General features: G+C 57.8%; 1 protein-coding gene across 2 annotated transcripts in view; it reads right to left on the reverse strand.

Moving 5' to 3' along the window:
* Nucleotides 1-22639, reverse strand: part of LRP1 (LDL receptor related protein 1) — a 79581-nt gene that overhangs the window by 23051 nt on the left and 33891 nt on the right. The window contains exons 16-43 of one of the 2 annotated variants that reach the window (XM_059184883.1): nucleotides 21545-21685; nucleotides 21295-21420; nucleotides 20493-20609; nucleotides 20055-20135; nucleotides 19378-19428; nucleotides 18282-18449; nucleotides 15120-15302; nucleotides 14480-14680; nucleotides 13046-13291; nucleotides 12636-12833; nucleotides 11183-11387; nucleotides 10837-11001; nucleotides 9956-10200; nucleotides 9593-9724; nucleotides 9082-9309; nucleotides 8659-8833; nucleotides 8480-8574; nucleotides 8134-8283; nucleotides 7874-8014; nucleotides 7414-7548; nucleotides 5447-5578; nucleotides 5066-5200; nucleotides 4734-4863; nucleotides 4466-4592; nucleotides 3905-4056; nucleotides 3689-3813; nucleotides 3026-3403; nucleotides 1541-1730 (exon numbers count right to left, since the gene is read on the reverse strand). In XM_059184883.1, coding sequence (XP_059040866.1) covers nucleotides 1541-1730; nucleotides 3026-3403; nucleotides 3689-3813; nucleotides 3905-4056; nucleotides 4466-4592; nucleotides 4734-4863; nucleotides 5066-5200; nucleotides 5447-5578; nucleotides 7414-7548; nucleotides 7874-8014; nucleotides 8134-8283; nucleotides 8480-8574; nucleotides 8659-8833; nucleotides 9082-9309; nucleotides 9593-9724; nucleotides 9956-10200; nucleotides 10837-11001; nucleotides 11183-11387; nucleotides 12636-12833; nucleotides 13046-13291; nucleotides 14480-14680; nucleotides 15120-15302; nucleotides 18282-18449; nucleotides 19378-19428; nucleotides 20055-20135; nucleotides 20493-20609; nucleotides 21295-21420; nucleotides 21545-21685 — 4552 coding nt within the window. The remainder of the gene's footprint in view (nucleotides 1-1540; nucleotides 1731-3025; nucleotides 3404-3688; nucleotides 3814-3904; nucleotides 4057-4465; nucleotides 4593-4733; nucleotides 4864-5065; nucleotides 5201-5446; nucleotides 5579-7413; nucleotides 7549-7873; nucleotides 8015-8133; nucleotides 8284-8479; nucleotides 8575-8658; nucleotides 8834-9081; nucleotides 9310-9592; nucleotides 9725-9955; nucleotides 10201-10836; nucleotides 11002-11182; nucleotides 11388-12635; nucleotides 12834-13045; nucleotides 13292-14479; nucleotides 14681-15119; nucleotides 15303-18281; nucleotides 18450-19377; nucleotides 19429-20054; nucleotides 20136-20492; nucleotides 20610-21294; nucleotides 21421-21544; nucleotides 21686-22639) is intronic. The other variant, XM_059184884.1, reaches the window with a different exon arrangement.

Raw genomic sequence — 22639 nt, forward strand, 5'->3', positions numbered from 1 at the left:
CCCCCGCCTCCCCACCTTCAGACCCCAGCTGAGGGGCTGCCTCCTGGAGGACACATCCCTTGGTATCCAGCTGGATCAGGTCCTTGTTACACACTCATAAAGCCCCCTGAAGCCTCATGGCTAACAGCAAATAGGCCTGAGGTAGAGCCAAGGTCCATCTCACCCTCCCCTGGCTCCTCAGCACATCGTTGGTTCTCAAAAGCCATTTGCTGAGTGAACAATGGAATTCCCTGGGCTCAGAGCAAAGGAACCTGCTGGACAGCCATGAAGGAGCTTCAGGAAGCCACAGTGCTCCATCACCTCTGGACTGGAGGTGGGAGGCAGACAGGGGTGTCCGGCAGCATCCCCCGCCCATGGAGGTTCCAGGCCCATAAGGGACAGCTGCCGGGGCCAAGGGTCACAGAGGGAAGACAGAATCTTTGTCGTGAGCCATGGACACGCAGGCCAGGGTGAGGCAGACCAGGGAGAGGGTTCTTGTGCTGGTCTGCAGGGCCAGGAGGCTGGGCTGGGGCTGGATTTGAGTGACATCAGGGTAAGGAATCTAGGTTCTGTACACTCACTGTTTCTAAGTAGTTGCTTTTGGGTTTTGTTTGTCCCTTCGTTTCCTAGCAAAGCTTTGGGAAAATATTCCAAGTGTTGCCGAGTTCCGGGGAAAACAGTTTTGCTTTCATGTGGGTCAGGATTTCTAAGGTGAGCGGGTGGCTCAGCAGCAGCCCACACAGTGAAAATTGTGGGGGCGGGGGGAGGGTGTTGCTGGCCCTGCAGGGAAGCACAGCGGGGGGAGACCAGGGGCGTGCAGCACCCCTAGGGCTATTTCCTCCCAAATTCTCCAGATTTGTGCTCTGGCCTCCCTTGCAACCTGAGCCTAACCTCCTGGGCCATCCTCAGGCCTGCCCTGCACATGGGAGCCCCTCGACTGGGCATGGGGGAGGCCCCCACAGTCCTTCCTGCCCAGAGCACTCCCTCCTCTGGTTGTCACATAAAGCACTACCCTGTGTCCGGGCTGCCCTTCCCTGGCCTGCCGACATCTAGGCCCAGTGCCAAAGCAGGGCCTCTGGGATGACTCCTGGTCATTACACATACAGTCCTGTACTTATCTCAGCCTTTCCCACCACTGTGATTTCTCTCCTCCGGGCTGGTGGTTTGAATGGGCCCAGATGAAGGCTTCCATACAGCAAGTGTTCAGTGAACAATCTTTGCCTGAAGCTTGGAGGGCCAGAAACACAGAGGACCTACTACGTGCCTCGACCATGGCTCTCTGATGAAAGAATCAATTCATCACTGAGCCAGAACTGTCCTTCAGAGTTCCCCGGTCCTCCCCTTGGTTCAGGCACCTGAAATATTATTGTCATATTACAGATGAGGAAACTAAAGCTCAGAGAACTCCCACAGCTGGCCCAAGGTCACAAAGCAAGGAAGTAGCTGATCTCAGGGGACAGCCAGCCCCTCCTGCGGCTGCACCCCCCACCCAGGGCTGCCTGGGGGAGCTTCTGCCACCCTGTGGCCTGTCCCTTTCCACTCCCTGTACCCAGCAGCTCACTTCTGGCACTCGTCCAGCACAAAGGCCCGTGGGTGGTCGTCTCCAGACATGGTAATGACCGTCTCACGCTCGAAGGCCCCTGGGCGGGTCTGATCGACTGTGTGGCGGGTGATGGTCGATGTTGTGTAACTTGTCCAGTAAAGGGTGTCCCAGCCACGGTGATAGGCCAGGCCTTCCACGGAGCCCACATCTACAAGGGGAGAGAAGTAGTCGTGGGTTGGGATGGGGCCAGAGAGCAGAGCCAAAGGGGGTTGGCCCACAGCACCCAGTCCTCTGGCATATGTGGGGCTGTCAAGGGATGTGTGCGAACACAGCCCTTGGCACCCCCAACCCCTCCCGTCCTTCCCTATTTTCTAAATGAATCGTCCATGGTCCATCTCCCGACCCATCTTCCTATCTTCCCCACAGCCGAGTAGAAACACTTTATGGATTTTGGTGAGTCACATCCAACTTGGGCTGTCCCGGGAGCTTCCAAATGAACAAGACCCAAACTGGATCGTTCATAAACATCCTAAACTCCGGTTAAAGAATTAAGTGCACAATGAGTAGTGGAACCATAGCTTAAGAGAAAAAGACTTGGGCTTTTGTGGCTTCTAGCTGTATGACGCCGTGCTTGCCAGAAGGCTGCATTATGAGAAGTACTGTAGCTTAAACAACGGGCCGAAGACAGGGGACAGTTCTTGCCAGTCTCTCCTGGTCAAGCTATGGTTGCAGGGTATCTGGCTTAGCTCTGGACACGTTTTTAGGCAGGCATGTTCTGCATGGAGCAGATTGTGTCCAAAGGAGGTTCAAAGGACAGATGCTTGTTTACCACTGCTGGATACCAGGACCTCATTCAGTGTTGGGTAGGTCTTTGTGGACAGGATGAATGAAAGAAATGAGCAAAGGAGTGAGTCAAGGGACCAGGGCTTACCCAGCCCGGAGAAGAGGAAACCGTAGCACAATGAAATAACTTTGCTCTTTGCAAAGAGCCGAAAGGCCGTTCTAGGACGCTGTGTCTAGCCCCTAGCACTCTCTGTGGAACGTGTACACGTGTCCTGTGCTGAGCTAAGCTGTCACACCTGCCCTTCAGGTGACCCTGCCTCCCTACACATGTGAAACACCTGAGGCCTGGACAGCAGAGAGAACTTGCCCAAGTGCCTGAAACCCCGTGGCTGGGGCTGAACCAGCCTCTCTGCAGCCTGTGCAGTGAATACCGGCCACACAGAATAGAGCTTTGTGGCCCCTGGGGGCAAACTAGGGCTGGAGGGGGAAGGAAGAAGAGTCGACTCTGACTTCAAATGAGGAGAAGCTTTCAAGTAACTATGACGGGTGCAGTGTGATTCGCTGGCGAATTGTCAGAGACGTGGTCATAGCAGGGATTGGGATCCAGGACGCAGGGGGTTGGCTGAGGGTGGAGGGCTCCTCTCCCCGGAGGCGGGGCTGGTCCTGCACCACAGCCCCCGACCCGACCCTCCCGGGGGGAAGATCGGGGTATGGGCTCACTCTCCACGATGGTGGTCCTCCAGGAGCCATCATCATTGATCTGCTGGATGTTCCCGAAGTGGATGTCGCTGAAGAAGATACGATTGGGGGTGCCCGGGGAGGTGCCTGCTCGGTAGTCAAAGGCCAGTGCGATGACATTCTTCATGTGCTCAGGATCCTCGAAGGGCTGGACGGGTGCGTTGAGGTTGCGCTCGTCAGACAAGTGGATGCTCTTGAGGATAGTGCGTTCGGAGTACAGCAGGTAGCCGGCGTACTCGCGGCACGACGCCCCATCTTCAGCCAGCATCCCGTGCGCGCAGGCACAGGCCCGCTGCCCGCCGCCCCGGTACAGGCACAGCTGCTGGCACCCGCCATTAGCCACCGCGCACACGTTGGTGCCTGCCAGGGATGGGGGGAGGGGAAGGAGATGGCTGCAGAGGGTGGCCTCAGACATCTCTGCCACCGTGGGGACCCTGGCTGGGCCACCACTCTGCCTCAGCACAGACAAGCCTCTGGGCCTGCGCACACAGAACCTGGATCGGTCCCAGAGCTTCAAAGCCTCTCCTCCCCTCTCTCGGCTCTCTGGAGCTGCTGGAATGTGTCCCTGTGGGCCCAGCCCCTATCCCAGCCCCTCCCACTACAGGGGAGTCACTCCCAGGCCAGGGGGCCCCCCGTGAGCCTCACCTTTCTGCCGGTCCCGGTTGAAGACTTTGATGTCTTTTAGCTGGACGCCGATGCCCGTTCTCAGGGCCACGGAGTCTGTAGCATTGTCCTTACTCCCGCGTTTGATGGAGCCATTGGCATGAGTCCTGGGGGAAGGGAAGGGCTAGGCCGTGAGCAGGGCGTTGACAGAGGGCGGGAACAGACGGCGGAGGAGAAGACCAGGACAGAAGACCTCACCTGTCACTCCAGTAGATGAAATCCTCAAACACGGACACGGAGAACATGTCCATGTTGTTGCTGGACAGAACCACCTCACGGTTCTCACCCGTCTCCAGGTCAATCCGCTCAATCTTGTCTGTCCGGGCATCACACCAGTAGAGCTTTCCATCCTACAAGCCAGAGGCACCCACCTCACCTCTAATGCCCAGTGCTTCTAATCAGCCCCAGGGTCCTGGACCACAGGACGGGTCCCACTCACTCCTGCCTCCCGTGTCTTTCTCCTGCTTCTTCCATATCCTTCCCGCCCTCTGACCTGCCAGTCTGACAAGCTCTAGGCATGCCTTCCATCCTCACTTCTGAGTGATGGCCCTGTACCCCTCTGGGGTGGCAGGAGTCCCATTCTGGGTCAGGAGCTGGGCCAGAAGACCCCATGACTACCCTAGGTCCACATCTTCCCACCAAATGGGGCCTCATCACAGGGAGAGTCAATGGGAAGAAAAGCATAGGGTAAGGGGAGCCTCCCCCAGAGCATAGGGTCTGGATAGCCCATGGGCTCCAGGGCCCAGCCTGCACCCAAACCTCATAGTCCACTGAGATGCCGTTGGGCCAGCTGATGCTGACGTTAACCAGCACGACCCGCTCAGTACCATCTAGCCGAGACCGCTCAATACGTGGGTACTGGCCCCACTCAGTCCAGAACAGATACCTGTGGGGTGGAGGAGGGAGAAGTTGGGGGTCAGTCCCCAGACCACCGAGAAGAGAAGGTCTCGTCAGTGTGGGCTGTGGGGAGTGACCAGGCCAGACCCGAGCCAGGGCTGGGACCTGGACAGCCTGTCCAGCTTCTCACCCCTTCTCTGGGTGAACAGTGATGGCCCGGGGTTTATCCAGACCCTGGGAGATGACCACATAGCGGAAAGAGCCATTGAGCCGGGCGACCTCAATGACATCGAAGCCCTGGTCGGTCCAGTAGATGTTGCCTGAGGAGAGAGTGGGTGGAGAGGAGGAGGAATGGGTGGGAGCACTTGTACCTGGTCCCTTTTCAGCCTCTAGATCCCTGCTGCTCCCCATATGTTCTGGCCTACTCCTCCTCAGACTTCTCCTGAGATCCCACATCTCCCCTGCCGGGCCTCTACCTCACCTGGAGGCCCCCAGCCCACCCAGGACCCTCTCACGGCTCACCTGCGATCCAGTCCACGGCAATGCCCTCCACGCGGCCAATGCCATTGGTCACCACATCCTCACGCCATGTCTGGTCTCGCTTAGCCCGGCTGATGGTGCTTAGGCCCATGTCCACCCAGTAAATGGTGTCGTTTTCTGGAGGTAGAAGAGCCAACATGGGGATATCCCACAAGACAGGGGAAAGGTTGGAGGGTGGGCAGAATCAAATGGCAGTCAAGGTGGAGGTCAGTGCTGGGATAGGGCCAGGAAGCTTGGAAGGGAAGACAGAGTAGGGTGGGGGTGCTGTGTTGTCTCCCCCTCCACCTGTGGTCGGGCAGCCTCTTACAGAGCACACCATCCCCAAAGTAATATCCCACTCCCTCCTGCCACCAAATCACTCACCAGCATGGAAGTCGATGCCGACAGCCAGGGACGTCCCCGACACTGGGACCAGGGCATCTGACTTGTCATTGGGATCCAGGGGGATTCCGCGGATTCCCTCATGCACAGAGTACAGGAGAAAGGAACCCACACCTGAAACGCAAGGACACTCAGGCCCAGGCCTCAGTGACACACCTTTAAGCTTGGGGTCTGTCACTCTCAAACCTATTATTGTTTTCTGCTTCTTTTTGATATCTTCTCACAGTTATCACTCCTCCCCATTCAACACACAGAAACACACACTTTACTTAGTCTGAGGCCTGCAGCTTGGGCTGGGAATGTGGGGAATAGGAAAGGAGAGCACCTCTGGTGAAGCGCCTGCAAGACTGCTAGTCCCCACTAGAGGGCAGAAGAGACCTGGATTTCTCTCTCCCAAAGGGGGCCCTTTAATCTCCCTTCACTCAATACAAGCCCGCAACCCCAAGGGCTGTTGGGGAGGACCTGGGGAGGTTCAGACAAAGCAATGGAACGAGATGACTCCTCAGTGAAGACTTCCATCTTAGGTTCCTCTTTATCCTCCTCAGTCTGGCCTGTGTCACCTACACCCTCTCTCAAACACCTAAAACTCAACATTACTGACTTCTCACTCCTGAACTGGTCTCATTCTGTTTTCCCATTTCTTCTTCTTCTTTTTATTTTTAAAAACTATTTATTCATTTGAGAGAGAGAGAGGAGGGCGTGAGCACAAGTCGGGGGAGGGGCAGGGAGTGCCAGCAGGGAGCCTGATGCCGGACTCAATCCCAGGACCCCAGGACCATGACCTGAGCTGAAGGCAGACACTTAATAGACTGAGCTACCCAGGCCCCTCTCTGCTTTCCCATTTTTTACAAGGTGCCACCATCAACATGAGCCAGAACCCTCCACTGCCTTTATCCCTTGATACAGTATGTACCCAGATCAATCCCCCAGCAGGCTCTGGTTTCTCAGGCTCCATGAAAAAAAAGGACTCATGGTCAAAGGAGTTTGGGGCAACCCCAAACATTAGAGTCTTCTCTTGAGAAAAATTCTCAGTGCAGATGAACATATTCAAGACTCTGAGAAGTTCTGCAGCAAAAAACACTTAAACTTTGTTCAACCCAGTGCTTCTTTCTGTAACATCTACCCACATCAAAGAGGAAGGTTCCCAGAGCGCACTTTGGGAAGTGCTGTCCTGGGGCAAATTCATAAATCAGTCAGCAAGTTCTTGTGAAATGTTTGAGTCTCAACCCTTCTCTTCAACCCAGCTGCTAAGCCCCATCTCTTAACACAGGGCTCACGCTAATAGCCTCCTAACTGGTCTAACCACCTGGGTTTGGTTTCTCCCTCCCCCACCGGCCGGCTCTCTGCCGCCAGGTTAATCTGCCCCAAACACCACCTTCCAGGCACTCCTTGCTGAGAACACACCAGAGGCCTGACTTACCCCACAGCCAATCACCTATGATCCCTCCCATACTCTGCCCACCTATGGGCTTGGTGCCTTGAGGGCCCTTGCACACTTCCTCCTCTTGCTCTGGACCCTGTGCCTCACTTGTTCTTCCTCCTTTGAGCCATGCACTCAAATCCTCCTTGCCCTGTAGAACTAGGCTCACTGCACACCTCTTCCATGAGGCCAGCCCTGGCACTGCCGGCCGACATCTCTTTCTCCAAAACCCTCCTGCAGGGCCCGGAGAGCACCGCACCATCCCGTTTCCCCTCCGGGTTAGCCCCATCTCTGGCTAAGACTGCGGCATGGGAACAGGACAGGGACTTCTACCCCCGGGGTTCCCCACCAGCTCCCAGCATGGTGGGGGCTTACCAAACATCTCATTCAGGAGGCACTTAGTAATACGAGATCCATATAGTCCTGTCCGCAGGGTGACAGGGGGCAGGTGGGGGGGCAGGTGGGGGGCAGGGGGCAGGAGGGGTCAGGGCTTGGGTGGGGGGGTCCCTGGGCGGTGTTGGGCACGGACCTTCACAGGCCTGCTGGCCGCTCCGGAGGCTGTAGCCGGCGGTGCACATGCAGGAGCGGGTGGACTCGGACGTGGGCAGGCAGAGCTGGGAGCAGTCCCCGTTGTTGACGCTGCAGGGGTTGGTGCCCTCGTGGTCTGGGGTGGGTGGGAGGCACAGAGAAAGAAAGGGATGAGGTGGCCCTCCTCGGGACCTCACAGTCAGGCTTGCAGTGCCCAGGGACAGGATGGGCACTGCCTTCACCCTGGACCTTGGGTGGGGGTCACCACCCAACCCACACCCGGTCTTTTGTTCTCGCAGACCCCCAGCTCTTGCAACCGGTGTGGCTGTTAGCACATACGGCACCTTCGCGAGAATAAGAAAGAGGAGCCCCTCTGGGTGCAGAGTGGTGTCGAGCCCGTGCTCATCCCCGTTCACCTCCCTGCCCACGGAGCCCCTCTGCAGCCTGGCTGCAGGCCTCACCCAGCTGGATGCTCTCGTCGTACACTTTCATGTGCATCACCAGAGTGGTGCTGTTCCGCAGGACCACAGGCTCTGAGCCGTCCGCCTTGTTGCACGTGCCCATCTTCTCTGACACCTGATCTGCCCACCACAGCTTGTCCCCTGGGGAGGCAGGAAGGGATGAGATCCCGGGGAGGGCCCCACCAGGGAGGGCCCCACCCCCAGCCCGGACAGGCCCAGCCTCTCTGCTCCTGACGCTGCCCCCAGCCAGCAGCCCTCACCCATGATGGCCAGGGCCGTGGCCTTTCCCAGCTGGCTCCGCATGGCGTCGATGACCTCCAGTCCGCTCCCATCCAGGTTGCAGCGGCTGATGGTGTGGTTGCCAGAGCTGATCCAGTAGAGTTTGCTTTCGGGGAAGTCGATAGCCAGGCCTGGAAGAGGTGGGTGTCACTGCCAGGGAGCGTGGCTCCTGGGCAGGGGGCTGAGGGATATATGGTCTTGAGGGAGGATGGTGAGGACACACACTAAGCTAGGAGTTTGGCAGACAGAGGGGCAATCAGTGGACCCCGAGGATCTCCTGACTGAGGAATTAGGGCAAGCTGCAGTTCGGGAAAGGCAAGCTCGTACCCACAGGGCCCTTCTGGCCACTGAAGAGCAGGGTCCGGTTGCTGCCGTCCATGTTGGCCATGCTGATGTTATCCCCATCAGTCCAGTAGAGCTTCCTGGGAAGGTGCGGGAAGATGAAGTCAGACCTCTCTGTTCCTGCCCCACATCCCACGACCCCCAACCCTGGGTCCCGGACTGACCCACGCAGCGGGTGGACCACCAGTCCGTGGGGCTGCTCCAGGCCCTGCACCACCGCGTTCTTGAAGGAGCCATCCAGCCGGGCCACGTTGATCTGCTTCTTGTTAGTGTCGTAGCTTGTCCAGAACAGGTTTCGGGACACCCAGTCCACAGCCAGCCCGTGGGCATTTGGCAAGTCTGGGGAGCACAGTGGGGACTTGGAGGATGGGTTTTTGCGGGGGTATAGGTCGGGAGGCTGGAGGAGGTGGGGGACCGGCCTGGTTTTGGCGGTTGAGTGGCTGGGGATCGGGAATCCAGGGTTGGAGCACTGAGAAGGGGGAAGATTTTGAAAAGGAATATTGGGATCGAGAGCACCAGGGATGGGAAGGAGAGCCGGATGGGGGGGCGCCCACACCCACTGCGGGGGTCCAGGGCAAGGGCAGAACCTGCAGAGACGACGGTTTCCACGCCCGTGCCGTTGATGAAGGCCCGTTTGATGGCCTGTGTCCTCACATCGGACCAGTAGACACGCTGCTCGCGGGCATCGTAGTCCAGCACGGTGACGTTGTCAATATCAGGGACCGTGAAGGAGATGATGTAGTTGTAGTAGGGGGCCTCTAGGTCCACCCCCCGGATCTCCATCTGACGTGCGTACAGCAGGAACTTCTTAAACTCTGTGGGGCACGGGCCAGGTCACCGAGGGCAGTCCCTTCCCTTCATGCTTCCCGCCCACCCACATGAGGGTCCCTCCTTCTTCTGGTTCCTTCCATTCACAGCTGGCCATTGGCTATCAGGAAGTGATAGCATGCCCGAGTTCCTGCCTCTTCTTCCAGTGGCTGTCTCTGCAGCCTCTCCAACTGGGACGGTCTACCCTCGCTTCCAGTCATGAGCCTGGGGTCCTGACACCTTCCCCTTGGGCTTCAGTTTACCCGTGGCCTTGAGGGAGCGGCCTCCTACCATAGCAGGTGGTGTTGTCCTTGTGGAGCTTCATGAGGTGGGGGCAGGCGCAGGAGACCGTCCGGTTGTAGTTGATGAGACACAGGTGGGAGCAGGGGCCCCGGCCCCCATTGGCCTCACAAGGATTGGGAGCTGGGGCAGGAGGAGAGGAGAAGTGAGGGCATCCTGTGATCTGCCAACACCTACCTGGCCCTTCTCACCTGGACCAACCCCTCTTCACCCGCTCTCCCCCTCCCCATTTCAGCATCACCAGACCCTCCTCCATCAACAGGCTGGCCTGTCCCACCATCTCAGCATAGCCCCTCATGCTTTCTCGGCGCCCTCTCTCCTGGAGGGCTTCTGCAGAGGCTGCTGGCCCCTTACCCATGGGCTGCCGGGAGGGGTGGTACACCTGCAGATCAAAGGGCTGGGTGTTGGTCCTCTGCACCACGGTGACATTATGGCCGGTCCACTTGTTGGCCTTAGCCAGCGTGTTTGTCCGCCAGTCCGTCCAGTACACCTCCCCCCCATACAGCGTCACTGCAAACGGGTGCGACAGGAACTCGTGTCCCCGAAGCACCTCCATGTGGCCGGAGCCGTCGTAACGGGCTGAGTAAATGGCATCTGACCTGAGAGCGTGGTCGGGGCAGAGTGAGGATGCTGGCGGGGGCCAGACCCTGGCCCCCTGGCCCCCGCCCCCCACAGCCCTCGCACACTGGAGCAGTTCTTCCTCCCAGGCCTTGCCGGCCGGGAGAAACCAACATGACAATGTGGAGTGAGAACCAGAATGGTTTGACCTCTAGGACCCCGGCTCTTGGATCCCAAATCCCATGCCCTGGATCTCTTGGCTCCCTTCTCCATAGGGCCACAGTGAGCACACACGGCGCTTGCAGGAGGTTGGAAAAAGGCACCCCCTCTGAGCAGACCAATTAGAAGGTGCCCCTTCCCCTGGGCAGATAAAGCCCACTGGCAGGGGGCAGAGATCCGTGAATGAGGACGAGAGGTTGCATTTCTGCCTTGCCCAAGCCTGGGCCAGGCCCCCAGTGCAGACCTGTTTCCAGCCTCTTCTTCCCACACCTCCTCCCCCAGCCTGGCCTCACCCGTCATCTCTGTCCTCCCACTGGGCCCAGCCCTTGGCCGCCCCAGTTTGGGTTCCAGCTGACCAGGCCTTTTCACTACCAAGTCCTGAGGATCCCAACCCCACCCTGTCCCTGGAGGGGAGGGGAGAGATGGGAGCCTCTGGGGTCATGGTGGGGGGCGCTGACCTGGCGTCGATCCAGAGGATGCGCTTCTCCAGGTAGTCCACAGTGAGCCCGTTGGGCCAGCCCCCTGAGCCCGTCTCCCTGTGGATGGTGCGGCGCCCAGCCCCACTCATGGAAGCGGCCTCGATGCGCGGCAGGCTAGCATCCCAGTCCGTCCAAAACAGGATCCTGGGGAAGGGGGAGGGGGTCGGGGTGCCAAGGTCAAGGGCCTGGCATGGGGCTATTATAGGATCTTTGGTAAAGGGCAGAGGGGGTAAATAGCCTTTGAAGAGACAGGTGTCCCCGACCCAGCTGAATGAGGCTTCAGAGGGGACCATGGGGCCAGAACAGGGCTGGGCAGGGTCCTCACCCATCTCGTGGATCTAGCGCGATTGCCCTCGGGTGCTCGATGTCACCAGCCAGGAGGGTGGTCCGAAGGGTTCCGTCTAGCTTGGCCACCTCAATCTGGTCCAGGTTACTCTCTACCCAGTAGATATTGCCTGCAATCCAGTCTACAGCCAGACCCTCGGGGGTGGCCAAGCCGTACTGAATCACCACCTCGAAGCTGGTCAGGGCTGGTGAAGAGAAGGTCATGAGCGTGAAATCACAGTAGACTAGGAAGTCTAGATGACTCACCCTCAGCCTTGACACCTCTACCAATATGTCTGACAAACCCCACCTTCACCTGGGGTTTGCAGACACCCCCCACTCACCTCACCCAGACCCTCCACCCCACCAGGAAGTCAAATAGGAGAGGAGAGGCCTAGTTTCCAGAACCCTGAAGAAGGGAAAGTCACACCTTTCCTCTGAAGGGCTAACCCATGGAAGGAGGTCAGAGTAGAGGGTGGAGGCTTTGGGGGGGTGGTGTGGGCAAACACAGAATCAATATGAGAACTTTCTAGAAGTCACTTCATAAACTATCTTGAAGATTTTTCCACAGGGGAAAAATATATATACACATACACATATATACATATATGTATGTATACATACGTATATACATACATACATGTATACATACGTATATACATACATATATATATATATTTTTTTAACTGTTGCATAGTGTGAATATTATCACAATCTGCTTAGCCATCCCCTTGCTGATGAACATGTAGAATGGCTCCAAGTTTTTTTCTATCACAAACAATACAAACTCCTTTAGTAAAATGTGCTTTCAAGTTTTTGCTCAAATGTTGCCTCTTAGAGGTCCTTCCTTGACCACCCAGTTTAGAATGTCAATCCCCGTTCTCCCTACCTGACCCCGACCTCCTTTCTTTATACCCACAGCACTATCCCTTCTGCTATATTCCACGTTGTACTCGTTTGTTTTGCTCATATCTGATGTTTCCCTGGTGTGTAAGCTCCACGAGGGCAGCCATCGCAGCCTGCTCTGATCACTGCTGTCTCCCCAGGCCCCATGTGTACGCAGGTGCTCAGTACGTGTGTTACTAATGAGAGAAGTTTGTGATGGGTCAGGCCGCTTTTGGACAGAAGGGAGGATTCAGGTACCCCATCCCTAAATGGATTTTTCCTTTTAAGCCTGCTGTTCGAGGATTCAGGGAGCTCCAGGCCATTCCAAAGAAAGGCTGATCATTTTGTTAATTATCAGGCTGCCGGCTCTGCTGACGATAATTACCGGGCGTCAGGAACTGAGACCCACAGCAAAATCTAACCCAATTAATGAGAGTGTGGGGGATGGGGGAGCTAGGCCTTGGCTTCGGGACGGCCTGGATCTGGGTCCGCAGCTCTGAGTCCCCAGGTGCCCCTTCTGTGTGTGGGCCACCCGCGACAGTCCTGGGTCAGTAGGAGGGGGCGGTCACCTCCGTTGTCCAGCAGCTTCCCACGGTAGATCTTGTCCTCCACCACATCAGTCCAGTAGAGGGCGCTCTGGCTGAGGTGGAAGTCCAGGGCGATGGTGTTGCGCAGGCCAGGCACCAGAACGCTGTAGTCCCCTTTGTGAAGATCGATGCGCCGGATCTCGTGGCGGTTGGAGAAGATTATGAATGGCTTGAAGGGGTCTGGGGAGGGGTGGAATACAGGGGTCAGCGTAGGGCTTGCTGCCTCAGAGCCACCCGGTCCCAGAGCAGGCAGGGTCCCTGCTGGCCCCAGGCCTGGTCACGGGTGGAAACAGCAGCCTTTGGCATCCGGCAGCCAAAACCCAGCCAAGGGCGGCTCGGGGGCCTGCCCCAGCCTGCCCAGCCTTCCCCACCACCTTTCACCCGCATGTCACCTAGGCTGCGGCAGCTCTCGCCATCGGGCTCCAGCACCCAGCCCTCGTAGCAGGAGCACTTCACGCTGAACTTGTTCTGGTCGCACTTCTGGCTGCACTTGAGGTGCTTGGCACAGTAGCTCTGGATCTGGCAGGTGTGGTTGTCGGGCCCCAGCTCCATGCCCAGCGGGCACGAGCACACGATGCCTTCACCAGGTGCCACCGAGCAGTTGTGGCTGCAGCCTCCGTTATTCAGAGAGCACTGGTCTGCAGGGTAGCCAGCAGGGGACAGGACCCGGGACAGGGTCAGAAGCTGGGACGAGGCAGGACCATGGCCTGACCTGGCCCCAAGTCCTGGGTGGCCCAGACAGAACCCTGGCTCCCTGCCCATGGCATCCTTCTTTTCCATTTCTGGCCAAGTCTCTGCCCCTCCACTTGCCAGGCTCCCTCGGGACCAGGGTTAAGACCCCAGTACCCAGCACCAGGACCAGGAGGAGTGCCCCCACATCACAGCAGCATGGGGTCTCCGTTTCCCTGTCCCTTCTTGAGCCCATGGTGGGTGGGGTGGGGGTGCAGCTTTTCACCTCTCTTGGTGGGCTGCCCTTTCCTCGGTCTCCCCTGACTTGGGCATGACTGAGGTGGGGTGTGGTAGGGAATATCCTGCCGGGGTTCTCTGACACACCCTGAGATCCGCCAGCCCTGACTGATGACCCGTCAGCAGTTCTCTGGGCCAGTCCCAGCCTGCCTCCTCTCCCACTCCTCTCCCCCAGGAACAGATGCCCTGCCTGCCCGGAGGAGACAGGCGCCTCTGCTCCACTCCTCATCCCCCCATCCACCAAGTGGTCCTCCCTGACCCCTATTTGTTCTGACCCTTGAATGCACAGACTCCTCGCCCCCGCTTCTCACTGTGTAAGATCTAAGCATCATCTTTGGGAACCCAGTTAAATCCCTGCCTCCTCTGGGAAGGCTGTCCTGACCGTATCAACATGCAACCCTGGCGTCTTTGTTTTTAAAGGCAGCTCTGTGCTGTTCCACCATCTGGGTGTGGGGGAGGAGATGCGCCTGCAGGAAGGGGTTGCACCAGGCACTCTCCACAACAGTTTAGGAGCCATGTGACTTTGGACCAGTTATTTAACCCTTCCACCTCAGTTTTCTCATCTGTAAGATGGAGACAATAGTTCCATCTGCCTCACAGGGCCAATGGAGGGATTAATATGCTCTAACAGTGTGGCGTGCTCGGCTCAGCTTCTTGCCCAGCTGAGTCTGAACTCAACAAAGGCTGTTGGTAACTGCTCTGGGGAAGTCCTCCCCAGCAGCCTGAGCTGCTCCTTCCCACTCAGAGATCTCTCCCCACAGAGCTTGTCCTGCTCCACAAGCGCTGGCCCCGGCCCAGGCTCCTTCCCCAGCCGCCCTCCCCACTCCTATCCTGGGGCCCCTCTTAGGCTTGGGCCTCACCGCACAGCTCTCCCTCATCCGAGCCATCTCCACAGTCGTCGTTGCCATCACACAGCTTGTCGAGGGGCAGGCAGACTGAGGTGTTGTTGGCACAGGGGTGCGAGGGTGGCCTGCAGGCCAGGGACTCACAGTTCTCTTCATCCGAGTTATCTTCACAATCACTGTCACCATCACACACCCATGCTTTGCTGATGCATCGAGCTGAGGGATGGATATAGTGTGAGGCGCCAGGCCTGGGCACAAAGGCTCTCTCCATGTCTTTCTTCCCAGACCCAGTGCGCTTCTCTAATAGGGCCGTGATTGTAATGCCTTGGGGTCCACTAGGAACCTTGAGGCCTTCTCTGTCAGACTCACATGGGCAACAGAGAAAGCAAGAGTCAGCAAGAGTTGTGCTGAAGCTCAACATTGACGGTGATGGTTTTGGTTCCCAGGGCCCTTAGTGCAGGCCCTGGACCCTCCACTACTTCCCCCAGGCGTCACCCGCAAGCTTCTGTGCAGCCCTTTGCCTCCCAGTGTCCCCGGCCCCCTGCCCCTCCGCCACCAGCATAGTGCTATCTCCCTTGCCACTCCCCTGCTCCCAGTATGGTCTCCCCCTGTCCCGATCACCCTAGCCCAAGCTCCCGCCCATTCTTCTTTTTACCAGAATCTTTGCAGCCAAACTTGACATTGGGGTCACAGACGTGGGTCACTCCCTCGCAGCTCTTTTCATCGCTGGAGTCCATGCAATCAGTGTCCCCATCACAGCGCCACCGTAGGGGGATGCACAGACTATCCAGCCGGCACTGGAACTCATCATTGTGGCAGCCGCCAGGAGGCCTCGTGGCTGCAGGGGGCAGAGGGGGGGCATGGGGGTAGGGGCTCTAGGTCAGCCATTCTCATGTCTGCCTTCCCAACCCCCCTCCTGTTCTCCCCAGTCTGGAGTATGAGCTGAAGCAGGGGTGGAGAGTTCTCTGAGCCTGGCTGACACTTCTCAGAAGCTAACTTGGAGGCAGGAAGGTCACACCTCCCAGGACCCCAGCAACTGGCTAGTCAAGAATCTCTCTATTTTACACACCAGTGGTCTATTGGTTAAGCAATTTGCCAGGCCAGAGCTCAAAGACCCGCCACCTTCACCTAGCCTCTGCTTTACCCAGGAAGGCCATAAACACTTATCAAGCACCTCTGGTGTGCCAGGCACTGTTCCTGGTACCAGTGTGAGCAAGACCAAGTGTCTACCCTCACGGAGCTGACGTTCTAGTGGGGAGCGATCAAAGCCATGGAGATGAAGCTGTGTCAATGGCACTGGGTAAGATGGCCAAGGAAGACTTCTGAGTGGGAGAAGTCTGAACAGAGGCCTGAATGACATGAGCCATGAGCATCCCGAGAGGTGCAGCCCAGGCAGAGGGAACAGCTGGTGCAAAGTTGCGGAGACGGGACCAGGCGGGCATATAAGTAAAATGCCCAAGGTGTATTTGAGGCTGTCCGGCTGCAGGAAAGGAGCAGCAGGAACACAAGTCAGCGAGGTGGTGGGAGCCCTACAGGCCGTGGAGTGGGGCTGGGCCTCCGTGCAAGCATGTGGGGGGCCAGTGCAGGCTGCAGGGCAGGGCCCAGCTGTGGTGTGACTCATGGGTTGCAGGCGCACTCCAGCTGCTGGGTCGAGGTCTGACTCAGGAGGTCAGGAAGCTGTGGGAGCGGCACCCAGAGGCCCCCACCGCTGACGGGGCAGGAGCCCCATCTTGCTCTCACACTGCTGCCCGCTCCTCCGTGTTGCCCGGCCACCAATCCGGTCAATGCTCTCATCTCAATGCCTGCCTCTCGGCAGCGGCCTCCTAGCTGAGCTTCCTTCCTCGGGGGACCCCTCTGATTGGATCCCCTTCTAGGACTGTCCTCTGAAAGCACCTCCTCCATCGTATCACCTCCAGGTTCAAAGTCCTTCAGGGGTCCCAGTGCCTGACTTTCCCCTGCTGATGTCATCTGTCCCTTCTGGGCGCAGCTTCATTCCCGGCTGACCGCTCCGGCCTGAGCGGCCCCAACAGGCAGAGATGGAAGTGCCCAGTTTCACTCTCTAAATCTTGCTACTGTGTTCTCCACCCCTACCCACCTTCCATCTGAGGACCCTCCCTCTTGTCCATTTGGCCACTGTCCAAGCCCTCATCAGGGCCCAGTTCAGGCCCCACGTCATCCTAAATAACCCCAGACCACTTTAGCTCACCACCGCCATTAACAGTCGCTACCAGTCATGACATGCCTGCTTTCATGGACCAGGACCCCCACATCCCCTCTCATTTCATGGAGCAGGAAGCCAAGGCTCAGAGGAAATGATTTGTCCAAGTTCAGCCAGAGTGCTTTCTCTGCCACACTGCAGGCCTCTGGGGACACCTTTCTCAGAATCCCAAGGCACTATTACCTGTCCCACTCGTACTTCTGAGATGGCCCTTGAGACTCAGTGGCTGTTTCCTGGGCCTCAGGTGACCCTCCCTGCCCTCCGTCTCAGTCCTGGGCCCCTGGTGGGAGCTTGTGCAACCGTACTGCTCTCACTCTATGTGCCTTCACTCTATAGGGCACAGGTTGGAAGCTGGAAGTCCAGGGCCCAGATAAGGCCCGCAGGAAGATTTTGGCCTACAGCATTTTTCCAACTTTTAAAGTCCACTGCCAGTTGTTGTGGGTTGATTTGTGTTCCCTAAAAAGATGCTGATGTCCTAACTCTTGGTGTGCGAATGTGATCTTCTTTGGAAAGAGGTCTTTGCAAACGATGGAGTTAAGATGAAGTCACTGGGGTAGGCCTTAATCCAATATGACTGTGTCCTTATAGAAAGAGGAAATCCAGACACAAAACAAGCATACACACAGGGAGAACACCATGAGAGGATGAAGGCAGAGACTGGGGTGAAGCCCATACAAGCCAAGGAATCCCAAAGATGGCCTGCCAACACCACAAGCTGGAGGGATTCTCCCTCACAGCCCTCAGAAGGAACCAACCCCGCCAACATTGTGGACTTGGGTTTCTAATTTCTAGAACTGACACGATGAATGTCTGCTGTTTAAGCCGCTCAGTCTGTGGTACTCTGCTGTGGCAGACACAGGAAGCTAATACACCAGTGTTTGGAAATGGGCAGGATTCACACAGAACTCTGCCTGTCTAACTTCTTTTAAAGCCTGGACTGCCCTGAGTCTGCAGTCTTCCATGGAAACAACGGGCCAGAGCCAAGAAACAAACCGTCCTTCAGAGGGTCTGTACCTTCCAGAACACTCGGTCCCCATTGCCCCCTAACTGGGCCCTGGAGGCTTCGGCACGGAGAACCCTCACAGAGCCCACGCCTCACTCCTTGGGTCCCCACTGTGCTCATTCACCCTCACCCATCACCCCGCCCAGCATCGTTGTTTTCAAGCTCCCAGCTTGCAAGCACAGGCTGTATGCTGAATGCTTTTTGTGCACGATCTCAGCGAACCCCCACATCAGCACCGTGATGTGGGTGCTATTATTATCCCCACTTTGCAGATGACACTCACAGAGGCCCACAGGGATGAAGCAACTTGCTCAAGGCCACCCAGATAGTAAGTGGCCAAGCTGGAGCTCAAACCCAAGGCCACCCAGCTGCAAAGCCCGTCATCTTAACAGTGTGTGACGAGGGTTTGTCGACAATCTCCCTCCCACCCACACGCCAGGCAGCTCCTGAGGATAAGAGCCGGGTCTGGGTTATCTCTGGTTCCCAGATGTCTGCGGCGCACAAAGTTGGGGGGATGATGGAGGGGGACGGAGGGATGGTTGAGTGTGACCGGCACGGGACGGCTACGCTGCACCTGCCGGCCCCCAGGCTCTCACCCTGGTTGGTGCAGTTGGCGTGGGTCTCATCGCTGTAGTCCCCGCAGTCATTGTCCCCGTCGCAGGTCCAGTGCTCGGGGATGCAGCGCCCGCTGTTACACTTGAACTGCGTGCTGGAGCAGGAGTGGCTGCAGCCGGCCTCGTCACTGTTGTCCCCACAGTCATTGTCTGGGGGGAGGCAAGAATGGCAGAAGCGAGGAGCAGGTCAGCCCGCTGCCTCCTCTGTGACCCCAGCTTGGGGCCCCCACACCCACCGCCCCATTCCCACCTCCCCACGCCCCCACTGAGAAAATAACAAACAGAAAAGACACAGAAACTGCATAGACTGCAGCATGCACCATGGCCCACGTGGGGGGTGGGGAGAAGTGGAGGGGGGGCACGACAGCCCTTCCCCGAGTCTCGGAAGGCAGTGAGTAGGGGACTGGACACACTCCTTTCCCTTTCTCCTTTTGGCAGGGTGTGGGAACAGGGGTCACCTTGCTTTGGGGAAAGGCAGAGGCTTCTCTGGTTTGGGTGGGAGTAAGGTGGGTGGAGAGTAGGTAAGGTGCCCTGCTCAGGAGGGAGGGGACTAATCAGTCCCTCCCGCTCCCCCGTCCCCTGCCCCGAGCTTGGGCACTGGTGGAGGCCAGGCTCTGGGCGCCCTGCTCACGGGTGAGGGGATACTGCCTACAGCTGGGGAGGATTGGGGGCCACTTCTGGAAGGCGTCTGAGGGTGACTGAATGAATGTCCTGCTTTTGAGGTCCAGTGGGTGGGGGCTATAGGACTTCCCTCCACGTTTTCAGGACACTTGGAAGGACTGGGTATGGCTTTCCCCCATGAGGTGTGTCCCTGCCTCTTTTCCAACTAGGTTTGTTTGTCTATCCTGCCCTCTGTGTCTTGCTCTTCTTGTCCCCACCTCTGTCACCTCCTCTCCTCTGCCCTCTCTGCTTCTTGCCCTTCTGCTGTCTTTCTCTCTCTATTGCCTCGTCTCTCCCTATCTCTTTCCCTTCGTGTCCTAGTTGCTCTCTGGAGAGCGGAGCTGCTGGGGGTCCTGAGAGGCAGCCCGAGGCCAGCCGGGGCCCTGGGGTGATGGTGCATGTGCTTCTATGCACTGACCGGCAGGCTCAGGACAGGTCTTTTCATCAGAGCCGTCCCCACAATCCTTCTCTGAAACACAGAAACCGCCAGGGCAACCATTGGCACGCGAGACACAGCACAGATGAGGGGCAACGTGGCGTTGGCCCCATACATCCTCTCACAATCAGCCAGGGCTGGAGCCACTGGTACAACACGTCACAACACACAGACACCACCAGAGCCGCGACACGGCACACACATGACGATCCACTGGCCCCCGTGGCTCAGGACTGACATCACGTGGTCCGTGGCCGACCGCCAGTTGGGCTCCCAAGCCTGAAGCCAGAGCCTGGAGGGTGCAGCAAGGACCCCAGGAGCTGGGGTTTGCAGGGAGAAGGGAACGGGGCACTGGGCTCCCCTTGCTCTGCCCCTCCAGCCTTTCTCCCTCATTTCTCCCCAGCCCCCAGTCCTCTACCAGAGAACGGGCCGATCAGGCCCTAGGTGCTAATGGGCAACCAGGAGGGTCTCCCCTCGGTCCATACTGGTTTCTCCCATGTGATTTCTGGCGTGGACTCACCACTCCCAGCCAACCCAGTGGGGCTTTAGTGAACTGGGAGGAGACCCCAGCTTGATTCTAAGACCCCTTTGTCTCCCACCCAGGACCTGGCTGCGGCTTTGAGCTTTCCTCGGAACCAGGGCAGGTTGGGAGCTCTTACCATTGTCACATCGCCAATTAATGTTGATGCATCTGCCGTTGTTGCAGGTAAACTGAGTCAGGGGGAAGCAGGTGGGGTAGGCTGTCAGGGAAAAGGAACAGCCCAGTCAGCGGTGGGAAGCGGCAGGGGCTCAGCCTAAAGGCCTGCTCGTTCATCTCCATCCTTTTGAGCTTCCCCTTTTCAAGCTTCTAGTTACCAACCACTTGCCCTATGCTGAGTGCTTTTCATGCATGATTTCACTGAATCCCCATGTCAGCACAGTGATTATCCCCGTTTTGCAGACAAAACTCACAGAGGCCATGGAGATGCAGTAACTCGTTCATGGCCCCCCAGGGACTACGGTTCAGGGGCCCTCCAGCACCCACCCCTAGCCCCAAGCACATTCTTCTGGGCTCCCCCTTCCCAGTGCCAGCCTTGCTTCCCTGCTGCTCCTCTTACCACATGAGGCAGACTCATCGGAGCGGTCCCCACAGTCATCGTCCAGATCACACGTCCAGGAGATGGGGATGCAGCGGCCACTGGCGCAGGAGAACTGGTTGGGTGGGCAGGTGCGAGCTAGGGACAGGGTGGGCGCAATTGTTCATAGTCCTGTCCCCCTCTCCATTTCCTCTTCTTTCCTACCATCCTGTGCCTATCAGGAAGTCTTCCCAAGGGTCTCAAAACCATTTCTCTTAGAGAAGCTCAAAACCATCTGTGCATGAGGCGCCTGGGTGGCTGGGTCTTTAAGTGTCCGAGTCTTGGTTGTGGCTCAGGTCATGCTCTCGGGGTCATGGGATCGAGTCCCAGGCTGGGCTCTGTGCTGAGCACGGAGTCGGCTTGGGATTCTCTCCTTCCCTTGCCCTGTCCCTCTGTCCCTCCACCTGCTCACACTTGCTCTTTCTCTCTCTCAAACAAATAAATTAAATAAAAACTTAAAAACCCAGCCATGTGGTCTGACACCCCATCTGCTTCACCCCATTTCTCAAGGCGTCTCTGGTGTCCTCCGAGAAGATCTACCCTCCTTGCTCCTGTCTCCAATCTGAAGCCATGCTCTGTTCCTCACAAGCTCAGTCCTCAGAGCCAACAAAGCCAACCCCATTCTTCTGGGCAGGGGACGGTACTCCTCCCCTCCTGCTCGCAGCCCCGCCCCTCAGCCCTAACAATCTGAGCTCCTCTCCTGGCGGAGGTCACCCTGTCCCCTGCCCCCACCTCCCCCTCCCTGCCTGAGGGGTGCCCCTTGCGGTCCACCCCGACCCCACACCTGAGCAAGTGGCGTTGGACTCGTCTTCACTGTTCCCACAGTCGTTGTCTCCGTCGCAGAGCCAGCGGTTGGGAATGCACCGGTTGTTCTCACACTTGAAGCGGTCAGAGGGACAGGTGTGCTGATCTGGGGAGGGAAGAGGCCCGGGCTCCATGAGTGGGCGGGACCCAGCCCTGCCATCCCCTACCCTGCCGTGGGGGTGGGGGGTGGGGGATGAGGGGTGGGGATCAGGGATGGGGCGAGGACTCACGGCAGAGGGCCGGGGCCTCATCGCTGTTGTCCAGGCAGTCGTTGTCCCCGTCGCATTTCCACCGCTCCTGGATGCAGCGGCTGTTGGCGCAGGCAAACTCGCCCGGCTGGCACTGGGGTGGGGGCACGTAGGATGGGTTCGCTGCAGGTACCAGAGGGGTGTGGGGGGAGAGTCAGACCCAGCTCATGGGACAGGTGCTCCCCTATCTGCACTACGCTTGTCTGCTGTCGCATTTTAAATAATATCCCCAGAGTCATTTTCCCTAGGGTGTTATTCTTCACGACCAAATAATCTGGATGGATACCGCAGCTCTTTTTCAAGTCACAGGGGTGACGACACTTCTAGTACTTCCGTATGACCTGAAACCACCTGCTTCCAAGAGGGCCTGGAGCCCCCAGCCCCTCCCCACTACTTTTTTCCCCCTCCTGAGAAGACCACTCCTCACCTGCTTCCTCCACAAACTGCCTCCTGGAAGTCACTACTGGGACCCCGAGGTCCCCATCCTGGTCCATGGGCTTTTTCCTTCACAGAGGCACTGCCCCCACCGGCAGTGAACACAGGGCCCAGAACTCTGAGGGCTGCGGCCTCCTGCCCCCAATACTTCCACCTCATCACCCCTGTCTGCCTTGAGCTCTCAGCGGTGAAATCACCATGTCCTTGGTCTGCATTTGCAGGGGTAACATCAAGAAGCCCAGCGCCCCCATGTCGGCCCCCGTCCCTGCACACTGAGCTCTGCTGGATGTTTTTCTGACCCACCCTTCGCTCATTCCCACTCTAAGCCCTGAAACTTCTGTATGTCCTGTGGGTGCCTCCTGTCTCTCTTGTGGCCCTGGACCACCGGGACCTGGTATGTGTCACCTTGTTCCTCACTACTGCTTCCCGACAATTCTCTCCGTCCTGAAAAATCAGCGCTGACTTTCATGCTATTCAACTACACCAAGCCCTACTTCCACGGGGCCCCGGGACACTCCGGGGCATCTTAAGGGTTTTAGCTCCTGGTTTGGTGTCACTTTCCCCCAATTCTCTCTTACTCTAATTCGTGGAGACTTCAGTGTCAGTGTGGATCCCTCCATCACCCTGGCCACTCAGGTTCCC

This window comes from Mustela lutreola, chromosome 8 (assembly GCF_030435805.1).
Source record: "Mustela lutreola isolate mMusLut2 chromosome 8, mMusLut2.pri, whole genome shotgun sequence".
Lineage (NCBI taxonomy): Eukaryota > Metazoa > Chordata > Mammalia > Carnivora > Mustelidae > Mustela > Mustela lutreola.